The sequence below is a fragment of the Melopsittacus undulatus genome, chromosome 4 (genome assembly GCF_012275295.1).
Source record: "Melopsittacus undulatus isolate bMelUnd1 chromosome 4, bMelUnd1.mat.Z, whole genome shotgun sequence".
NCBI lineage: Eukaryota > Metazoa > Chordata > Aves > Psittaciformes > Psittaculidae > Melopsittacus > Melopsittacus undulatus.
This window is the reverse complement of record NC_047530.1, coordinates 82,286,597-82,304,568: the sequence shown is the minus strand read 5'-3', so window position 1 is coordinate 82,304,568 and position 17,972 is coordinate 82,286,597. Positions and strand designations below refer to the sequence as shown.

At 40.5% G+C, this 17,972-nt stretch overlaps 2 protein-coding genes across 2 annotated transcripts; one reads left to right on the top strand and one right to left on the bottom strand.

Annotated features, from left to right (window-relative positions):
• Window positions 1-2,461: 2,461 nt before the first annotated feature.
• Window positions 2,462-10,238, bottom strand: DTX3L (deltex E3 ubiquitin ligase 3L). The gene is made up of 5 exons (XM_031053058.2): window positions 9,759-10,238; window positions 9,220-9,440; window positions 5,866-7,407; window positions 4,904-5,121; window positions 2,462-3,328 (listed from the first exon to the last, which is right to left on the bottom strand). Exons 1-5 carry the CDS (start codon window positions 9,931-9,933, stop codon window positions 3,259-3,261), a joined length of 2,226 nt encoding a protein of 741 aa, XP_030908918.2. The 5' UTR covers window positions 9,934-10,238; the 3' UTR covers window positions 2,462-3,258.
• Window positions 10,051-17,551, top strand: PARP9 (poly(ADP-ribose) polymerase family member 9). The gene is given in 9 exon segments (XM_031053391.2): window positions 10,051-10,065; window positions 11,627-11,889; window positions 12,647-12,689; window positions 13,523-13,833; window positions 13,835-13,968; window positions 15,202-15,350; window positions 15,900-16,074; window positions 17,237-17,378; window positions 17,380-17,551. Coding segments are annotated over 9 exon segments (1,404 nt in total).
• Window positions 17,552-17,972: the final 421 nt, after the last annotated feature.

Below are 17,972 nucleotides of genomic sequence, written 5' to 3'. Positions count from 1 at the left end.
GCTCGCTAAAGACACAAGATTAGACCAACAAGCTAAAAATGGCCGGAACTCTTGAGCAAAATGGAGTCACATAGCAAAAGAATTTGTAAAGGTCAAAGAAAAGGGGGGGGCGGTTCGATATGAGGAAAGCTAGAGCCTGGAAAACATAGGGTTAAAGTACTTTTAGTTTAACTTAGGCTGAAGATAAAGAGCAATGTTTGTGTTGTAAGTCTGTGGTGAGATAACAGAATTTAGTGGCCCCACTAAACATGAGTGAATTACTTCACACCATCCCTCTACTTATCAATTAGCTTAGAGACAGTGCCTCCCAAACATCTGCTAGCTTTACATACTCTGCCAGTCCATCCTGTTTTGCTTGCAATAAATTTTGGATGAAGGTCACACTGTTCTAAATCTTTGCCAGCTATCAGAAAAATTACAGATACGGCTGGTTTCAGCTAGTTTTGTGATTACTGGGGCATCCAACTGTGCTAAAGGTGAAAAGTACACCATGAGGAAGACTGCTTACTTTATCTTGGAGACCCCTGCCCACATGAGGAAGACGCTCATTTCATCCTCAAGACCCCTGCCCACAATCACTGGAGAGCAGTGCACAGACGCCAAGAGGAGGAGACTTACGATAATAAATTACTGGAACTAGTTGTAATATTTCCCACCTATATGTGGGAATTAGGAATATGTATGAGACTAATGCAACAGTGAAAGTATATAAATCTGTAACAAATGCTAATCAGTGCACCTCTGGCTACAGTCACACGCCCAGCACTGTTGCCTTTGCCTTATTGACTGTGTCCCTCAATAAAACTGTTATCTTGATTAGAGGAGTGAGCTTGTATTTCACATGCCCCATCCCTGGAAGTGTCAAGGTCAAACTGGATGGGGCTTTGAGCAGCCTGGTCTAATGTAAGGTGTCCCTGCCTGTGGCAGTGGGGTTGGAACTAGATAATCTTTAAGGTCCCTTTCAACTCAAACCAGTTTATGATTCTATGAAAGAGTATTCCTCAGACCAATGTGTCAGCTAGCTGAGGCATTTTACAGCCATGTGCCCAGGACTTCCCCTTGCAAAGTTTCAGCTATTTCTTGCTGTGTATTTTACTAATGTGCCCAAACCTGAGACTCTAAAATAGCAGATAAATGAAAATTGGTTTTGTTAGATGTGGAGACAGTGTTCTCACAGGAAAATTGATATTTGGTACATGAGCTCTGAATAACTTCGAGGGATACAGCAAGGCCGTGGGAGGCCCGAGGAAGCTTAAGCAAGCAAGATAAGAAGAAGCTGGAATTCACTGACTTATGAGAACTGTGGACTGTTGGCAAGTGTTCGAGGTCAAGTTCTCACACCTGTGCTTAACCAATTATAAGTTAGTCACTAAGGGTCTTCAAGACAAGTATCCAATCATGATATGCCAAATTGTTGTAGGTGTGTGTAAGCAATATATAAGGAGTTAATGCTTTGCAATAAATGGCTTTTTGCCTGATCATACTGGTCTCTGACTGAGTCCATTCTGCGGCAGTTAGATATGCTGAGTGGGCCCACAGGGATGCCTTTGTTTCTCTGTGGGCCATTAATATTTTGTTTCTTAATTTACTGTTTTCTCAACAGTTTGCCCAGGCACATTCTCTCCTCTCTTGCTGTAACCCAAGCAAAGTATCTGACTTTGAAAGCAGATCAAGTAAATTTCTTCATAAATGGTACAGCTGGTTATAGGATAAAGGTCTGGGAGCTTTCAGAGACAGTCAGCAGGACTTCACTGCAAAACTCAGCCTGAAAACTTTTCCACAGATAAAATGGGAGCCAGGGAGTTATCAGACAGGAGCCCAACACTGAAGAACTGGCTAACTGGGACAGAAAGCAACACTAGCAACTGAAAGAAACTGGGGAGATTTGACATTCACAGCTTGTTTCACTGTGCAGAAAAGCACAGCCATTTAGAAACAATTGGAATGCTTATATCTTACTGCACAGAAAAGGAGGAAATGTGAAATAGTGTAAAATGTGAAAACAAATGTGATAAAACCACAGTAGAAAAGATACTGAAAGATACTGTAACATGGAAACCAAACAGTGCTGATATTATGACACATGAAAGTCAGGGAGGTAAAGTAATACTGCCTATTTACAATGTGGGAACCTAAAATAAAGAGAAGAAGAAAGGAGGTGGCATGGGGTCCAAATCACCCCAAGTCGTGGTGCTGGTGGTAAATTCCTAAATAAAAACCCAAACCAGAACAACTATACTTATTTAAAACAGGATGGGAAAGCTGTACAGGAGAATGCAGAACTGGGCAGATGGTATTTTTATATTTTATTTATTAGTTATATTCAATAGCCTTACAAAAATGGTTTAACTAACTAAAAATTATGGCTGCACTATGCAAAAGTTACTTGTTTTACACTCCCCCCGCCCAAAGGTAATTATCAAGGCTATTTAGACTGTAAAGAGCACAGCAACAAGGTGTCTTTGTTATACAATTTAAAGCATATATTAGAACCGATGGGAAGGATACAGTTTTATAGTTGTAAAGCTGATGTAAAAGTTGTATTTAAGTTCAAACAGGATGGAAGGCACAGAACCAGGACCCCCTGATCAGAGATGGCCACAGGCACCATTTACTTTCCATTCACTCAAATGTGCCTCAGCATTTAGCACTCCTACACGTTAAAACCACCACAGCAGCATCCACATACCCCCTTATAAATTATCCACGCTAATTTAATGTGTAAACCCCAAACAACTACTGCTATTTCTACCCTGGAAAGAAAAATAAGTGAAAGATCACAGCCTGATCACAGCGGATGCTGTAAAGGCTGCATAGAAATTTTCTAGGCAGGTGAGTTACTTGATGTTATCCATGACGGCAGATGTAATAACACAAAGCTAAAGTATTTTATCAAATAAAAGCTAGTAGTGATCAGGCTGAGGACTTGTGGGGGAAAAAGTGCAGATCAGATTCACTGGTAAAATAAGATACACAATTTGAAATCTGACAAGTGCAATGAGTACTGATAATGCACTCACAAGACCCAAATTCTGTAAATGCTACACATTTAGAGAAGCATTATTTGAGGAAGTAAACGATGTGTAAAAAGAGCATGTATCACTTGATGAAAATGATTACTTTTCTTAGCTGACTGTGAAATACAAGTGGTTTAAGTACAGCAGTTTTACAAAGTAATTTCTTCTTAGTGATTGTATAGTAAATTAACCGCTACATTTTTAGTTACTACACTTAAGGATCGACAGTTGATAAATTCCTTTATTCAATTCCTTTTGCTTTCAATTCCAATCGAACCCGGTGCAGATAATCAGGATCAGGATAACCAAAGCTAGGAGAAGAAAAAAAGAATACTTCTGCAATGAAGCACTTCACAGTTCTACAAAACCTTCTCATCCAAATCTCTTAGAACACTTAACAAATTTTATGTACTTCCTTCTTAATCTACAGAGAAAACAGATCCTATTTTGCAGATGAGAGAGGTAATACATCAGTAAAGCTAAAAACTTAAGACAAGGAACTGATGAATTTGGTTGCCCAAACTGACACCAAGAACTTGGTTTTCAAAGCTGCCTGCTGTCTCACTTGAAAACGATAGGGCACTTGGGCATGCATCTTTGTAGAAATAAGAGGTAAAGCATATCCAAGTGAGCATCCAAAACACAAATATAGTAGCACCTCTGGATTTTAAGTAGTGCATCACCAAAAGTAGGTATGAAGCAAATGATAACAAGGGTGAGCAGCTGGGCAAAGGAAGCGATGAAGTAAAACTGATACTTACTGTCCTTTTATGATCCTAGCCCAAGAAAGGGGATCTAGACATAACCTTTAGAGCCTGCAAGAAGACACCTGCCCCTGAGAGGTTTAAACAAGCTTGAAAGGATTGTTCCAAGGCTTCCACTTGTCTCTGTAAGACTTTTCCCAGGAGCTAAATTTTACTGATATTACCTGCAGTTAATCATACCTTTCAGAATGGCCAATGGTATGTGCATTAAGGGTGGAATGTAGTGATGTGGACCAGAAGGCTGTTATACATTGAGGAATTAGTGATCCACAGTTCACTGGGGCAGGCCCAGGCCTGTGCCATGCTGCGCTGTGCTAGATGTGAAGCATCACCTTCAGGGCTGTGTTGTGCTGTGCACATCCCATGGCTGTGTGACAGACTCGGGCAGCTCCCAGCTGATCCTGGTGATTACATGACCTGTGTATCCTTGCCTTTATCTAGAAGGGCAGCAAGTCCTCAAGAAATACTGAACAGAGTCTCTCTTCTACTAAGAAAATCCTATAATAGCTCGAACGACCAAAATAAGGTAACCCCCTGTATGGATGTGGTTGGCATGGCATCCTCTGCTCTGATCGGAAGCCCACTAAATGCTGTACAACTCAGGGTTCATAGCATCTAAAAGAACAGAACCATATCTATACTACAATCTTTTCTTGCTGTTAGCCTTCATATGTAGAATTTCAAATCACATTTTACAGAGTCCGAGTCCTGTCTTTACTGGGGTCATAACAGACCAGCACCTCCTGGTGCAAAACAGCAGGTAACAGAAGAGGCCAGGATCAGAAGTCCAACCTTCACTGTTATCAAGAGCTTGCTCTCCTGTATTATAAGTAGTCTCTAACCAGAGCAGTTATTAACTGAGTAGGTGCTTTACACAGCTCACTGGTGGCCTGAAGGGCAACAGAAGCCTGAGGTCATCCTGGTCAGCTGCTTGGACTGTTCAGTTGTCCAAACTGGTGAGGTCATTCAAGTCTGGATCCATAGAGCATTCCACAGTCACTTTGTCAATGACAAAATCTGAATGTTCTAACATGGAAAATATTGAGGGTAGCCTTCCTGACTCATCTAATAAATAAAATTATATGAAGAGCAATAAAATTACATAAAGAGAAGACTACTTACTTGGTAGGTCCTCCCACCATAGAAGTTTTGTGGTGAATATCATTCCATGTGATAACATCTGTTGCACCAGTAGTACGTGATTCCCCCACTGTGAAAATCAGTTTTTGGTTAAAGGCTTTTCTGAGGAGCTGCAGAATTTCTTGCCCTTCTTTATTGTCAGGTAAATAGGCTTTTCGACGAGTTGAAGAATAATGTTTCCCTGGGTTTGGATGGTTGTTCTGTTTTGCAAAAAAAAAAAAAAAAAAAAAAAACCCAAACCCATTTATATCATAAATGGTTTGACAGCATGAAAATGACACATCCCAGCTTTTGCAATACTTTTTGTCCCGTCTTTGATTGAGGAGGACATAGTATGACTGATGACTGATTTTGAGAAGTTTTTTCATTAGATGATTTCTTTTCATAGAAGTTTCATTCACATTTTCTTGTTGTCACTCATGTATCCATTGTTATTTTAAAATTTGTTTTCTCAGCTTTGCTCTCTGAAATGCATGTCACCCCACCCCCGACTTCTTCATTTATCCCCTTTTTAGTCTTAGCCATGACTCTTCAGCACACAACATATGCTGATATCTCACCTGAAAAGCTTACAAGCCAGCCCTTTATTCATTTTGGCCCATTGGTGTCTGCAGCTAAGAGAATTCCCACGAAAATGCTCACTATACTCACAAAATGTTGTTTAAATGATATTACTCCATAGATTTCAGTTCAGTTATCCCCAGTGTGCAAACTACAGACAGGTAGCTCTGTCCTGCTGCAAATAGAATGGCTACTATTTAACTTTTAGTTCCTACTGTCTTACTTAATTGCACCCAAAAATACTGAATTAAGTGCTTGCAGATTTGTACAGAACAAAGAAATGTCTCTCCTGGAAGTGCATCAAAATGATAGGAAAACAGTTAATTTTATGCTCAATATTTTTTTTTGTGGGAAAAATCTCTTTTATAAATCTTTATACTTACAGTTTGAATACCACCTCGCATATTATATATAATCTCAATAGTACCACAACTGGGATAACCAGGGAGAGCTGAAGACAGAGTTCTACTTGACATTCTCCCCTCTGGCTGGTCTCCTCTCATGACTCCATAAAAAGTATTGCAAATAGGACAAGCTTGCTTGTAAGTCATGGCCTGGTCGATGCAACTTTTGCAAAATGCATGTTTACACTTTCTAAGCGTTTCTTTGTTATTAATTATCTCCATGCAAATTGGACACGTGTCTTCGTCATTTTCTTCTGTCTTTGCCTTAGCCTGTCCTTCAGAAGTAAGATTATTCTTTTGCCTGCCATTGTACTTCTTCTCAGATGCTCCTGTATCTTCTTGATAGCTGAGATCAGAGGTCAGTGGTGTCCTATTTTTACTTTGTGTTGAGTCTTCGATGGAAAGAAAGTTCATAACATACTTTTCAGCATCAGAAAGATGGTTTGGCAAGCCAATTAACATCAATTTGTCTTCTTCCTTCTTAAGCTTTACATGCAGATTTTCCAATTGTTTCCCATTAAGTAACATATTTAATCCTTTCTTCTGACCTTCTGAAAGCTTCAAGCTGATGAGTTTTTCTCTTAACATTGCAAAGGCACTCTGAAATGCATTGATGAAGCATTCAGTAGCATGTGAAGACATATCAAAAGTTTTGATCCTGGGCCTAAATATTATCAGCATCTTCTGGTCATATGAAATATCTCTCTTTTCAATTGTGGTATCAAATTTGTCTTTAATGTCTTCAATTTCTTTGCTTAATATTGTCTCCAACAACTTAAACACAGAAGCATCAACTTCAATTCCATTCCTGTATTTGTACAGTTCAGATGACATTTTCAAATTTCTTTCAGCTTGGCTGTTTTCACCTTCCTCTGCTAGAATATTTTTGGCAGCTAAAATCTCACTCGCAGGACCACGAAGTAGCAACTGATTCCCTTCCTCTTTGGCAAGAAGATTACTAAACTTAGCATTTAATTTTGCTATTATCTCACTTAATGTGTAGCTATTTGCAACAGGAAGTTCTTCCTGTCTCAGGTTTTCCACATTTTTCTGAAAAGTTCTGATAAAAAAATCACTAGCTTGTTGTATTGATGCAGGACTTCTATCAGAAATTAAGCCTACGGATGTATTTCCATTGTAATGATCTTTACTTGTTATACACACCCCAAAACGTTCACGTAGTTCTTTGATTTGCTCTTTACAGGTATGACTGAAATATTCATAGAGAGCTGATGGAACTGTAAACTCATTCACTTCTTCAGTATTCAGACCATTTTCCTCTTTCAAGCCATTCTTACTTTCAGAATGTGAAAAATCAAGGTTTGGGTCATTGCCTGAAAGGATATCCTCAAAGTAGCAATAAGCTTTTTCAATGTCAGCAAAATCTCCCGTCAGTTTCTCAGATCCATCAATATCAGCATTTCCTTCTCTCTTTAAATTTGGACATATGATAGTAATTCTCTTCCTTTGCTGCTCAGTGAACATACTGGTATTCAGAGTTGCAGATACTGTAAGAAATATCTAAACACATAAGAAGAAATCAGTATTTATTTTTTTTAAGGTTGTCTTTTTGCTGCTTCTATATTTTCAGTAAGGAAAAAGTCTGGTACATTTCAGTGGGGCCAGGTTACTACAGACACATTTGCACATACTATTTCTCTTCTGTCATGTATACTGACATTACACATATGTAAGTAAAGAAATTTGCTTCCAAGTCAGCAGCAAAAATGGAACTTATGAATGTCATCAGCATTGCAGGAGCAAAGACAATAACTTTGCTACTATGAGACTGTGACCAGTATCCTCTGTTCCTGACTTCCAGTTATACAGTTAGCATAACTAATGCCATTTAATAAGACAAACAGCCATTCTCTGTAACTAAGCTGGTCACTTTCCCCTCTCATTATCAGGCCCTGAAGGTTCTGTGCACCAAGTAGATGGAGCAAACAGACTTCTTCCTCTCCCTACAGCCCTCAAAGTTCCTGGGCACCAGGCCAACTACTCTCCTTACTGGCCTTGAAGCTAATCAGCATGCAGAGCACTGTCTACAAAATCAAGCAGTTACAAGTCCCACGTGGGAACCTGGATCACAACTGTTCCTGAACAGTGAGATCGGTGAACCTCCAGTGGCCAGGGATACCTCCACCATTCTCCGCTTTCTGAGAACTGAGCAAATGACTTATACTTCCATGTGTTTTTTTCAACTCTAGATATGTTACATCAATACAGCAAGCCAAGTACTAAGATTTGACATGACCTGCAGAAGTGATTAGAAACCACAAGCTAAGATTTCCTGTAAAATTCAGTACTATGCTATTTGTAAAATTGTCCTACACGGATTCTGCATGTAGAAATCCTGTGCTATTCTGATCATTAATTCTATGCTATGTAAATCATAAAATCCTGTTAAAAAAATAAAACTTTAATTGTAACTATAACTGGGGGCCATCACCATTCTGCCAAGGTTCCCTAAAAGAAACTGCCTGTCCCCTTAGTGTCTAGCAACAGAGCTACAGGATGTTTTAACAGAACATTTAATATCGCATTGTTCTTTAATTATATTTTAAAAAAGTCATGTTTTAGTAACTCAGGGTTAAGGCAGAAAATGGGATCCTGGAAAATAACAAGGATGTTCACATCCTTACTTTGCACAGACAGAAGGATAGAGAAATTTGCAGTACACTGCTACAGATGCAAGGTAACCACTATGTTAGCACATGCTATACCTGTTATACTACACAAAACAGGGTAAACCCTTTGGGGGCAGCTATCAGTGTCTCTGTAGAGTCACGTTCACATCATGTAACGCATAGCATGGCCCTACCCCATGTTCCTAACGCACAGTTGGTCTTTTCTGCATAACTTCTAGTTCAAAGTGTCTGAAATAGCGTTTGCTGTGCTGCACCAAATCAGGGTAGATATTTTTAACACTGAAGCAAAGGATGGAAGCAATTAGGGCTGTTGGAAGGTGCAAAATGTGCTGAAATAGTGTTAGAGGTCTATGTAGCAGGGAGGGATCCAAATCTTATACAGTTCTTCCACCTTTTGGGAGCAATCCTCAGTGCATTCTATTTCCTGAAACCTACCTGCTTTGAGAAACAGTGGTTGGCATATACTAAAGCCATGCTGGAGAACGTGCTGCCTATTAGCATGTATGGATGACCTGTGTTACACCATTCCAAAGTCATTCCTTGCCCCCATTTTATTGACTAAGATAATGTAACTGACATTAAACATTCTGTGACATGAATGAATATACTTGTCATGAAATATTGAAGCACAACATAAAGAAACACAAAGGACTTGTGAAACTACAAGCTCTTCCTGGCATACCTTTTTGGTAATGACTTCTCTTGTTGTGTCTCCATGGCCTTTGGCTTCCTGCTGCTCCAGCTGAGGAGGTGGGGAAGAGCTGGAGGGGATGGGGCAGCTAGGGAATACCTGCTTTGAAAACCGGCTTTTGCTCTGGTCTTCTCCCTGCTGGATGACTATCTTCAGCTGCCTGTCACCGATTTCCACAATGTGATCCGTGCGAGATTCCACACTCTTCTTATCTGCAGTAATTTGGGGACAGACAGACAAGGCTGATAAAGTTAAAGCTTGAAGGCTACAAATGGTAGTCACAGAGACCACCTGCCCCTTGCCCACCCAGTGCTGTCCACGGCAGCCATGGCCAGTCCCCTCACACGGTCACTCGGCCGCGGGCCCTGAGTACGAGCAGCCCTCCGGGGCGGCGAGGCTCAGCAGCGTCCTCACCCCTTCAGTGCTCGCGGCGGGACCATGCGGGGCGGCGGGACCATGCGGAGCCGCGGGTTCTGCCGCCTCAGAGCCGCACCGCCCGTCCTAGCCCCTCTCCCCAAGCCCGTACGTACCTTGCTCCTGCTGGAAGAGTACCCAATAGGTGCTGGGCAAGGGGCCCGCTCGCACCTCGCACTCGCCGCCCCCCGACCTCTTCCCTGACTGGAAGTAGCTCTGGAGCTTGAGCAACACCTTCTCGCCTTCGTAGGGCGCGGGACAGAGCCGCACCAGCAGCGGCGACACCGCCATAATGCCACTGCCACCACCGCCGGCTTTCGCTTTCGTTTCCCGCTCCGCCGCTCGGGACCGCACCCTTCCCGCGACCGAAGCTGAGGGGGAGACGGCCACGCCGCGCGGCTCCGATTAATGGGGATCCTCCAGGTAACAGAGCGGGGCTGGGAGGAGGCAGCCCCCTAGGGGGTCAGAGGAGCTGCGGGGGGGCTGCCCCTGTACGAAGCCCCGCCGGCCCCTCCCTCCCAGCTTTGCCACCGGGCTTTAGTCCCTGGGGAATAAACCGAAGTCCAAACGCAAAACCCCAAAGAAAACGTTCTTTCCTGGACTGGCTCGCGGGAAGAAGTAAGATTTCCCGGCTGTTTACCACCCACAGTTGAGCCGGAGTTGCTTGCAACAGAACGCCTCCTGCAGGAACCCAGCGGTCAGGCAGTAATATTTACTTAGCAGCCTTCCAGTGTCTGAAGGGGCCTACAGGGATGCTGGGGAGGGACTATTCATTAGGGACTGTAGTGACAGGACAAGGGGTAACAGGTTGAAACTTAAACAGCAGAGGTTTAGATTGGATATAAGGAGAAAATTCTTTACTGTAAGGGTGGTGAGGCACTGGAATGGGTTGCCCAGGGAGGTTATGAATGCTCCATCCCTGGCAGTGTGATGTGACAGTGAAAGATCGCAAAGTTGACACTGGGGAGAATTTTATTAAGCAATTATACAGGATTGGGAAGTACCACATGCCTTCAAGACTATGAGGAAAATCTGCTCCAAAGTCTTACAACTCTACAAAATCTTCAACAATTAAACCCTAGAACAACTACTGTTGTTATCAGCATTCTGGAAACAAGTTTTTTTTTTTTTTATTTTACATCTTTAATTTGAAATACAAGAGACCTGTGGGAATCTGGTCTTTCCACTGGAATTTGAAGCAACCACAGCTTTGGAGTTCTCCTGTGTGCACTGACCCCACTAGTCTGGTGATTACTGTAACAGGGGGAGCATCAGCAAGGACTGGGATAATAGCCACAGCCATAGTTCTCTCCTGCTTGTTGATAATTGACTGCAGAATTGCCTTTGGTGAGGCACATATGGGTCACTTCCATAGCTGCAGTAATAATTCTGCTGAACACACTCAGAAGACTGGAATGGGTCTTGTGCATGCTGTTGGCCCCTGAAAAAAATGTAGGCATTTACTGCCACCAGAATGTGCATACTTTGATGTATTCCAGCCCTGTCCTTAGTAATAAGCAGTGCTTATTAGCAGTGTTTGAAAGAGAATCTTTCAAACAGCTGATGTACTGCAGCCACTCTTTTTTAAAATTAATTGTTCCTAGAAAGAGTGCTCTCCATAGTAGCAAAGCTTGCATATTGTAAACTTGAATTATACTGAAACTTTGCTCTTTTTTGCCAGACTACAGATGTTGTTAATTTTGTATCTGTGAATGGCGAGCCTTGTTCTCCAGTTGAAAGATCTCTGCTGCAAAAAGCAGGTTCAGCTCTTCAGCATGAACTTAAGTCTCATCTTAAAGATCTTTTGTCTTATAATATCTTACGAACAAGAGGCTATAATCTGCCCTGTGAGTTTGTGCTGCACACTGTATGGCCACAATACCACCACCCGGTGTTACTGTGTGAGGTAATAATCAGTTTGATTGGGTTTTAATTAATTTTCATCTTGAGTGATGTGGGGACTAAACCAGTTGTTTCCATGTAGGAATTAAAAGCTGCAGTGACCAGATGCCTGTATTATGTTCGAGACTGCCAATCTCCCTCAGTTTCTTTTCCAGCAAATGGCATTTGCTCATCAATGCTGCCTATTGGTATAGTGGCACAGATCATGATTGAAGAGGTTTTAAATTTTGCAAGGGCTCAGCCTGAGACAAAGGTAGATGTGCAGTTTGTCCTTTGCCCAGATGACAACGATGGCTATCAGGTAGCAAGTATGTTATTAACTACTAATAATGAAAACCCAAAACTGTAAAAATATTCTCATAGGTGACTACAAATTAAGAAATCTGAATTCTGTGCTACTTACGTTTGTAAGCAGCCAATCCATTAATGAAACTGTTTCTCTCGTTAACAGGTATTACTGATCTTTACAGATCTTCATTTATCTTCACTAAACCCAAAGTCATCACCCTGTCTTTTGATAAACAAGGGGAAGGAGCTCTGAAATTCTCATGACTGTCAGCAAATTTATAAGAGTCTACTCTTAACTCATTAAAGAATGAACTTAATTCCTCCGTGGGAAATTTCTTTAACCATTTTATTATTTTCTTTTGTATGACGTTCCTAGGGCAAAACACTATTAACATGTTTTATGACCTAGTGTGATAGAAGGGTTGCTAACAGACAGTGGGTAATTTTAACTACAGTGGGCCATTTTCCACCTTGAATATTTAGCTGATGTGATTAATACACATGTGTTTTAGATAGCTATAAAAGTGGAGCTTGCTTTTGTCCCCATTTAACTTCAACCATTCATTGTTTCAGCTTGGTGCAAGAACTAGGTGGAGAGCAGTTGGAACTATATGATCTTTAATGTTCCTTCCAATGCAAACCATTCTATGATTTCGAAATTCCAAGATCAGATCTGTCTTCTGTAACTGTCTCATAAACTCCACAGAAAGATGTATGTGCTTCTCACTTAATCCCTTGATAATCAGAGCACATCAAACTTTTTTTGCTGCAAAAAGAAGAGGCAATTTGCCAGATGCCAAATCCACTCCCTCAGAGGCTTTCCATGTGTGATCATGAAGAAGAGTTTTGAGGTAAAGGTAGGGGAATAGTTTGGATTTTGAAACTGAGTAAGGATTCATCAGCATTAAACTGCAGCTAATGAACATCTTTGTCTAGTGTGGTTCCATGAGTTCCAGCCATCCCACACAACAAGCAGTTGTTAAAGGTGCCATTGAGTGTATAAGGGGTGTCTTACCTTAGGAGATGTAGAATAGGAATGCTTTTGGTATTGTCAGCAACAAAATTTGGGGGAAAGCTGACAAATGTCCACTGTCAATAATTTTAGAACTGGGGGGAAGCAGCTGTAAACTGCTTATCTATTAGAGTTTTGAAAAGACAAATTGTGTATTTGACAACAGAGATTTCAAACTGTTCCTAAATGTTTTTCTTCCAAGGTTTTCCAGAGAAAATTTTATTCAGAGACACAGAAACTGGGAAAAAATTGGTATTACAACAAAAGTGATCATCTGAGTAAGTAATGGGGAGAAGGGGCATTTCAAGTAAATGAGCATTCCAGATTTGAGAATCTGAAATCACCTTCCTTTAGAAAAAACTCAAGTGTTTGCATATGTGTCTTGGGGGAAGGAGGAGGCAAAAATGTGAGCGCTTTGTATTTTTACATTGATGGCAATGGAACTGGCCATTCCCTTTTCAGATTTTAAACATAAAAATCATTGTCTCTGCTTAACCTGTTAGAAGTCATTTAGTGGAAGGCAAACAAATTCTGTATGTGTGTTTTGGTTTGGTTTTGTTGTTTAGCTGTTTTTTTTTTTTCCTGGAAAGCTTATCTCCTGGTATCCAAACTCTCTTTTGCTTTGAGCATACCAGATGAGCAGTGTTTCCTGCACACTGCATCTTGGATTACACATAGGAAATTGTGACAGCACTTGAAAGCTCTTCACTCTTGCAGTGCACTTCTACAAAGAAAAATATTTTTCTTTCAGGTATAGAGTCAGGGAGTCAAAGTGTAAAAGAGGCTGCAAATAATGAGTCTGCTATTGAACTTAAAGGGAACATACATGTGGCATTGGAAGCGGCAGAATTATGGATCCAAAGCATGATACAGATTGAGGGAAGTCACTATGCTGTTATTGAAAACAACTACATTTTTAGCCTTGGTAGAAAGGAGTTTGCAGATCTATCTCAAAAGCATCATTCTAGTGTATGTGTATCAGAAGTGGTGAGATGGAAAAGCAAGACTGGAATTTTGTGGCCCTCCTGATGCTGTGATTGATGCGGTGCTTGCAACTGAAAAATTACTGCTTCATATACAAGAAGAGACTACAGCCAAACAAAAGGGACTGCTGTACTTAATGGGTATGTTAAGAAGTGTCTAATGAAGTAAGAAAAGTGCGTGCCTAAATAAGGTCAAGTATGAAGCAACATCTATCTGTGTATTGCTGAGAGCAGACAGATATGCATTCAGTTCACACACATACTGAGAATAGCTTTAATTACTAATATTGCTGTACTTCTATCTGTGAGCCCCTGAAAGATCATTTGTTAGCTTTGGTTACCTTCTTGTTGGTTACCTTTCCAGTTGGGCACAGCTTATAGAAGGGCTGGCCATCACTGTATAGCCAACTCTAACTGGCTTCCTCCAGGACAGCATCACTTTACAGCCTGACCACTGGTGACTGACAAGATTTGCACACACTGGATAAACACATACCTTTGCTGAGCTCTTTTGTTAGCTGCAGCTGAACCCTTGTTGCAGGACCCACCTTGGCCTTGTTCTGTAGAGTCCTTGACTTTCCTTGAGGATGACAAGGGGGCTGGAGCACCTCCCATACAAAGACAGGCCGAGAAATTTGGGGCTGTTTCAGCCTGTAGAAAAGGCTGCTTGGAGACCTCATAGCAGCCTCCCAGTATCTGAAGGGGGCCTACAGAGATGCTGGAGATGACTCTTCATTAGGGACTGCAGTGACAGGACAAGGGGCAATGGGTTTAAACTGAAACAGGGGAAGTTCAGGTTAGATATAAGGAAGAAGTTCTTTACTGTAAGGGTGGTGAGGCACTGGAATGGGTTGCTGAAGTTGTGAATGCTCCATCCCTGGCAGTGTTCAAGACCAGTCTGGACAGAGCCTTGAGTGACATGGTTTAGTGTGAGGTATCCCTGCCCATGGCAGGGGGGTCGGAACTAGACGATCTTAAGGCCCTTTCCAACCCAAACTGTTATATCATTCTATGATTAAGCTGATAGCTTTCTGTAATGCACTACTTCTATCAAGTGATCAATTTTGTCTCATGCTTGTATAGTCATTCAATAGTTACCATTATATAAAAGTTGGGCTGTGGAGAGATGTAATGGAGAAGATAAATTGTTTTTTGGGTTTTTTTTTATTCCCTCTTTCTCTGGTTTCTTTAATAAATACAGGAAAAAAAAGTCTCTTTTGGTATTAGCCTCTGGCATTACTTCAGAGAATATTTAACATTATTTCTTTTTAACCAAACTACAAAACTAAAGTATTGGATCCCTGGATCCCTCCTCATTGCCTGTACCTCAGATATTATGACCTATGAAAATTTCACTCCCTTATTTGTACCTAGGCCAAGCAGAAGGACACCTTCACAAGACAAATACTACTAATACTACAAATACTACTAAGTGCATCCAGATTTCACTGGTAGAATCACACCTTCAGGAGTTTAAAGACAGAGAGAAAGAGTTTGAAAAAGCTGGGCTTTGTGTTCTCAAGGTAAAGAGGGTATTAATGGAAAAAAATAAATCTCAGCTGATATATTTGAACCAAACATGCTTAAAAACCTCAGGTGAACTATTTCAAGATATTGCTTTTAAAAGTTGAGATCAAATCAGCCTAATCCTTAAAACAGATGTAGTCTTTACTGCTAATAAAAAGTATTTTAAAACAAAATACAACTCCAAAAGCATGGTTAAATTCTGAGAAGTCCTTTTAACTGTATTGTATATTATATTTTTTATTTCATGCTTCAAATGTTCCTTTGTAGGACTCTAGAGAAAGATGAGATTGGTATGTTAGAATGAGCACAATATTCCAGGACACTAATGCAGCATGTCTATTTTCTTCTTGGACATGGAATAGTGGTGTGATTCTTTTTCTGTGGATCAGTTGCATACTTCAAATACCTGATCTGCTCTGTGGCCAGTGCCTTTAAGCTAAATCAAAAGTTCTGCCACTATAGAACATAGCCTGACCAAGAGCACTCATGAATTTCATCGATATTGGTCTCTGTTTGCTTACACTACACTATTATTTATGTTACAGATTGAAAAGATACATAATCCTCTTTTATCTGCTGCATTCCAACAAATGAAGAAAAAAGTAGAAGAAAACCATTATACCTACCAAGTAACACACAAGTTGAACCAGTATGTTCCAGTGCAGTTCTGTGGCTTGGTGTGCCAGACTGGGTTTCACAGGATGTATTCTCCACCAACAGGTAATAATTTGCTTTGGCATCTTTAATCAAAATGAACATAGTGACTGACTAGTAAAGTTGGATTAAAATCAGAAAAAATGGCATTCCTAAACAAGAACTGTTTCTTACCTGCATTTAGAGTTGTATGAGCTTACTTTTTTATTGGTGGTAAGATTTTCCTGGATTTTCCTTCCTGATACTGTAAAGTCAGTAAGGCTCTGGAAGGACAAGCAGGATTCTAGCCTAGCAGACACTGCTGACAGAATATACATACACATAATGTCATGTCCACGTTTTCTTTTATTGTGTCAATTTTTAAAGTCAGAAGTCAGCATCTCTACTTACTTGCTGCAGCTTGATGTTTTAAAACATGTTCAAAGGAATCACAGACTAATTGAGGCTGGAAGGTACTTCTGAGGGTCATCTAGACTAACCTCCTGCTCAGATCAGGTGCGGTCAGAATCTGACTGAGCAGACTGCCATTCAAACTAGAGTATGCTTAGGAAGAAAGTTGTGGTGTCTATGAAGTATTGTAGTAGACAGACATTTCCAGAAATGGAAGGGATAAGCATTTAGTGCTTCATTCTGCAGTAGGTGAAGGGTCTGATATTTTGCTGGTCGAATGCATAACTGGGATTTCAGACAATAAACTGTTCAAAAAAGGGAGGTTTGCCTTTCCTTGTCTATGCATATATATGGCACATTTTCACCCTTTCAAAGTAATAAATAGGATGATGGTCTCATTTAATTTCTTTGCACTTTTCCAGGCCATACAGTAATAGCATTTTTATACAGCATCCTTCTTAAAAATCTCAAAGCTTATATTTTGTAGTTTACATTAAAATCTTACTGCCTTATCAGAGTCCTTAGTACACGCTGACTGAAGTGTTTATATAAATACATTATACCTTGATGATTCTATCACTGGATTAAGAGTTAAATCTGAATGGTCTTCGCTGGAGCAGCAGTTAAATCAGAATGGCCATCAGCTGTCACTGCTCATGATTCCAGTGGAAGGCCAGTGCTAGCATTAGAGCCACTTAATGCATATTTCCTTGTGAGAGGATGGCACACATTCAGCTGTAATGTAAATGCAATAACATGTAATACTGAATCGAGAAGCAGACTTTTAGTACCACCACCCCACTAAAGGCTTTTATTCTAAAAATTTTTCTTTTTCCAGAACAAAAATATGGAGCTGGCATCTACTTTAAAAGGAACCTGAAAAGTCTAATTGAGGGTAAAAACACACAGGAAACAGACTCTAAAATGTATGTATTTGAGGCTGAGGTATTAACAGGCTTATACATTAAAGGCAACTCATATTACGCCACCAGCAGTGGAGGGGGATGCCATTAAAGTATATGACAGTTTGGTAGATGATATAAACAATCCTGACACCTTTGTCATCTGCAACAGTGCTCAGGCCCTTCCACAATAATTGTTGACTTGTAAAGAAACCAGCAGTATACTGAATAAGAATCAATTAGACCTGTAGCTATTGTGAAGTCCCCTTAGAACAGGGTCTGGTACTTTTGGTACTCCTCTGGTAGAGGACGTTCTGCTGTGATCAAAATGCCTTGTGCAAAGTGCTCTGAAATATCCATAAACAAATGAAGTAAGTCAGTATGTTAAGGAGATTAGAATAAAACTATCTGTGAATGGAAGCAGAAGGAAAAGCATCACAAAATAGAACATTTATCTGGTCATTTACTTTATGCCTTAAAATGTTCTTAGCATGTGACTCTACACCTGATGTTTGCATAGGCTGTTACTCTTTCATTAAATTTTCTTAATCTGAGATATTATGCATGTTTGTGAAACCCAAGAAATCTTGGATGTGCCTTTGATTCCTAATTTTTCTTCTGACTTAAACATGGAAATGTATGAGGTGAAAGCTATTTCTGACTCTAGGACAA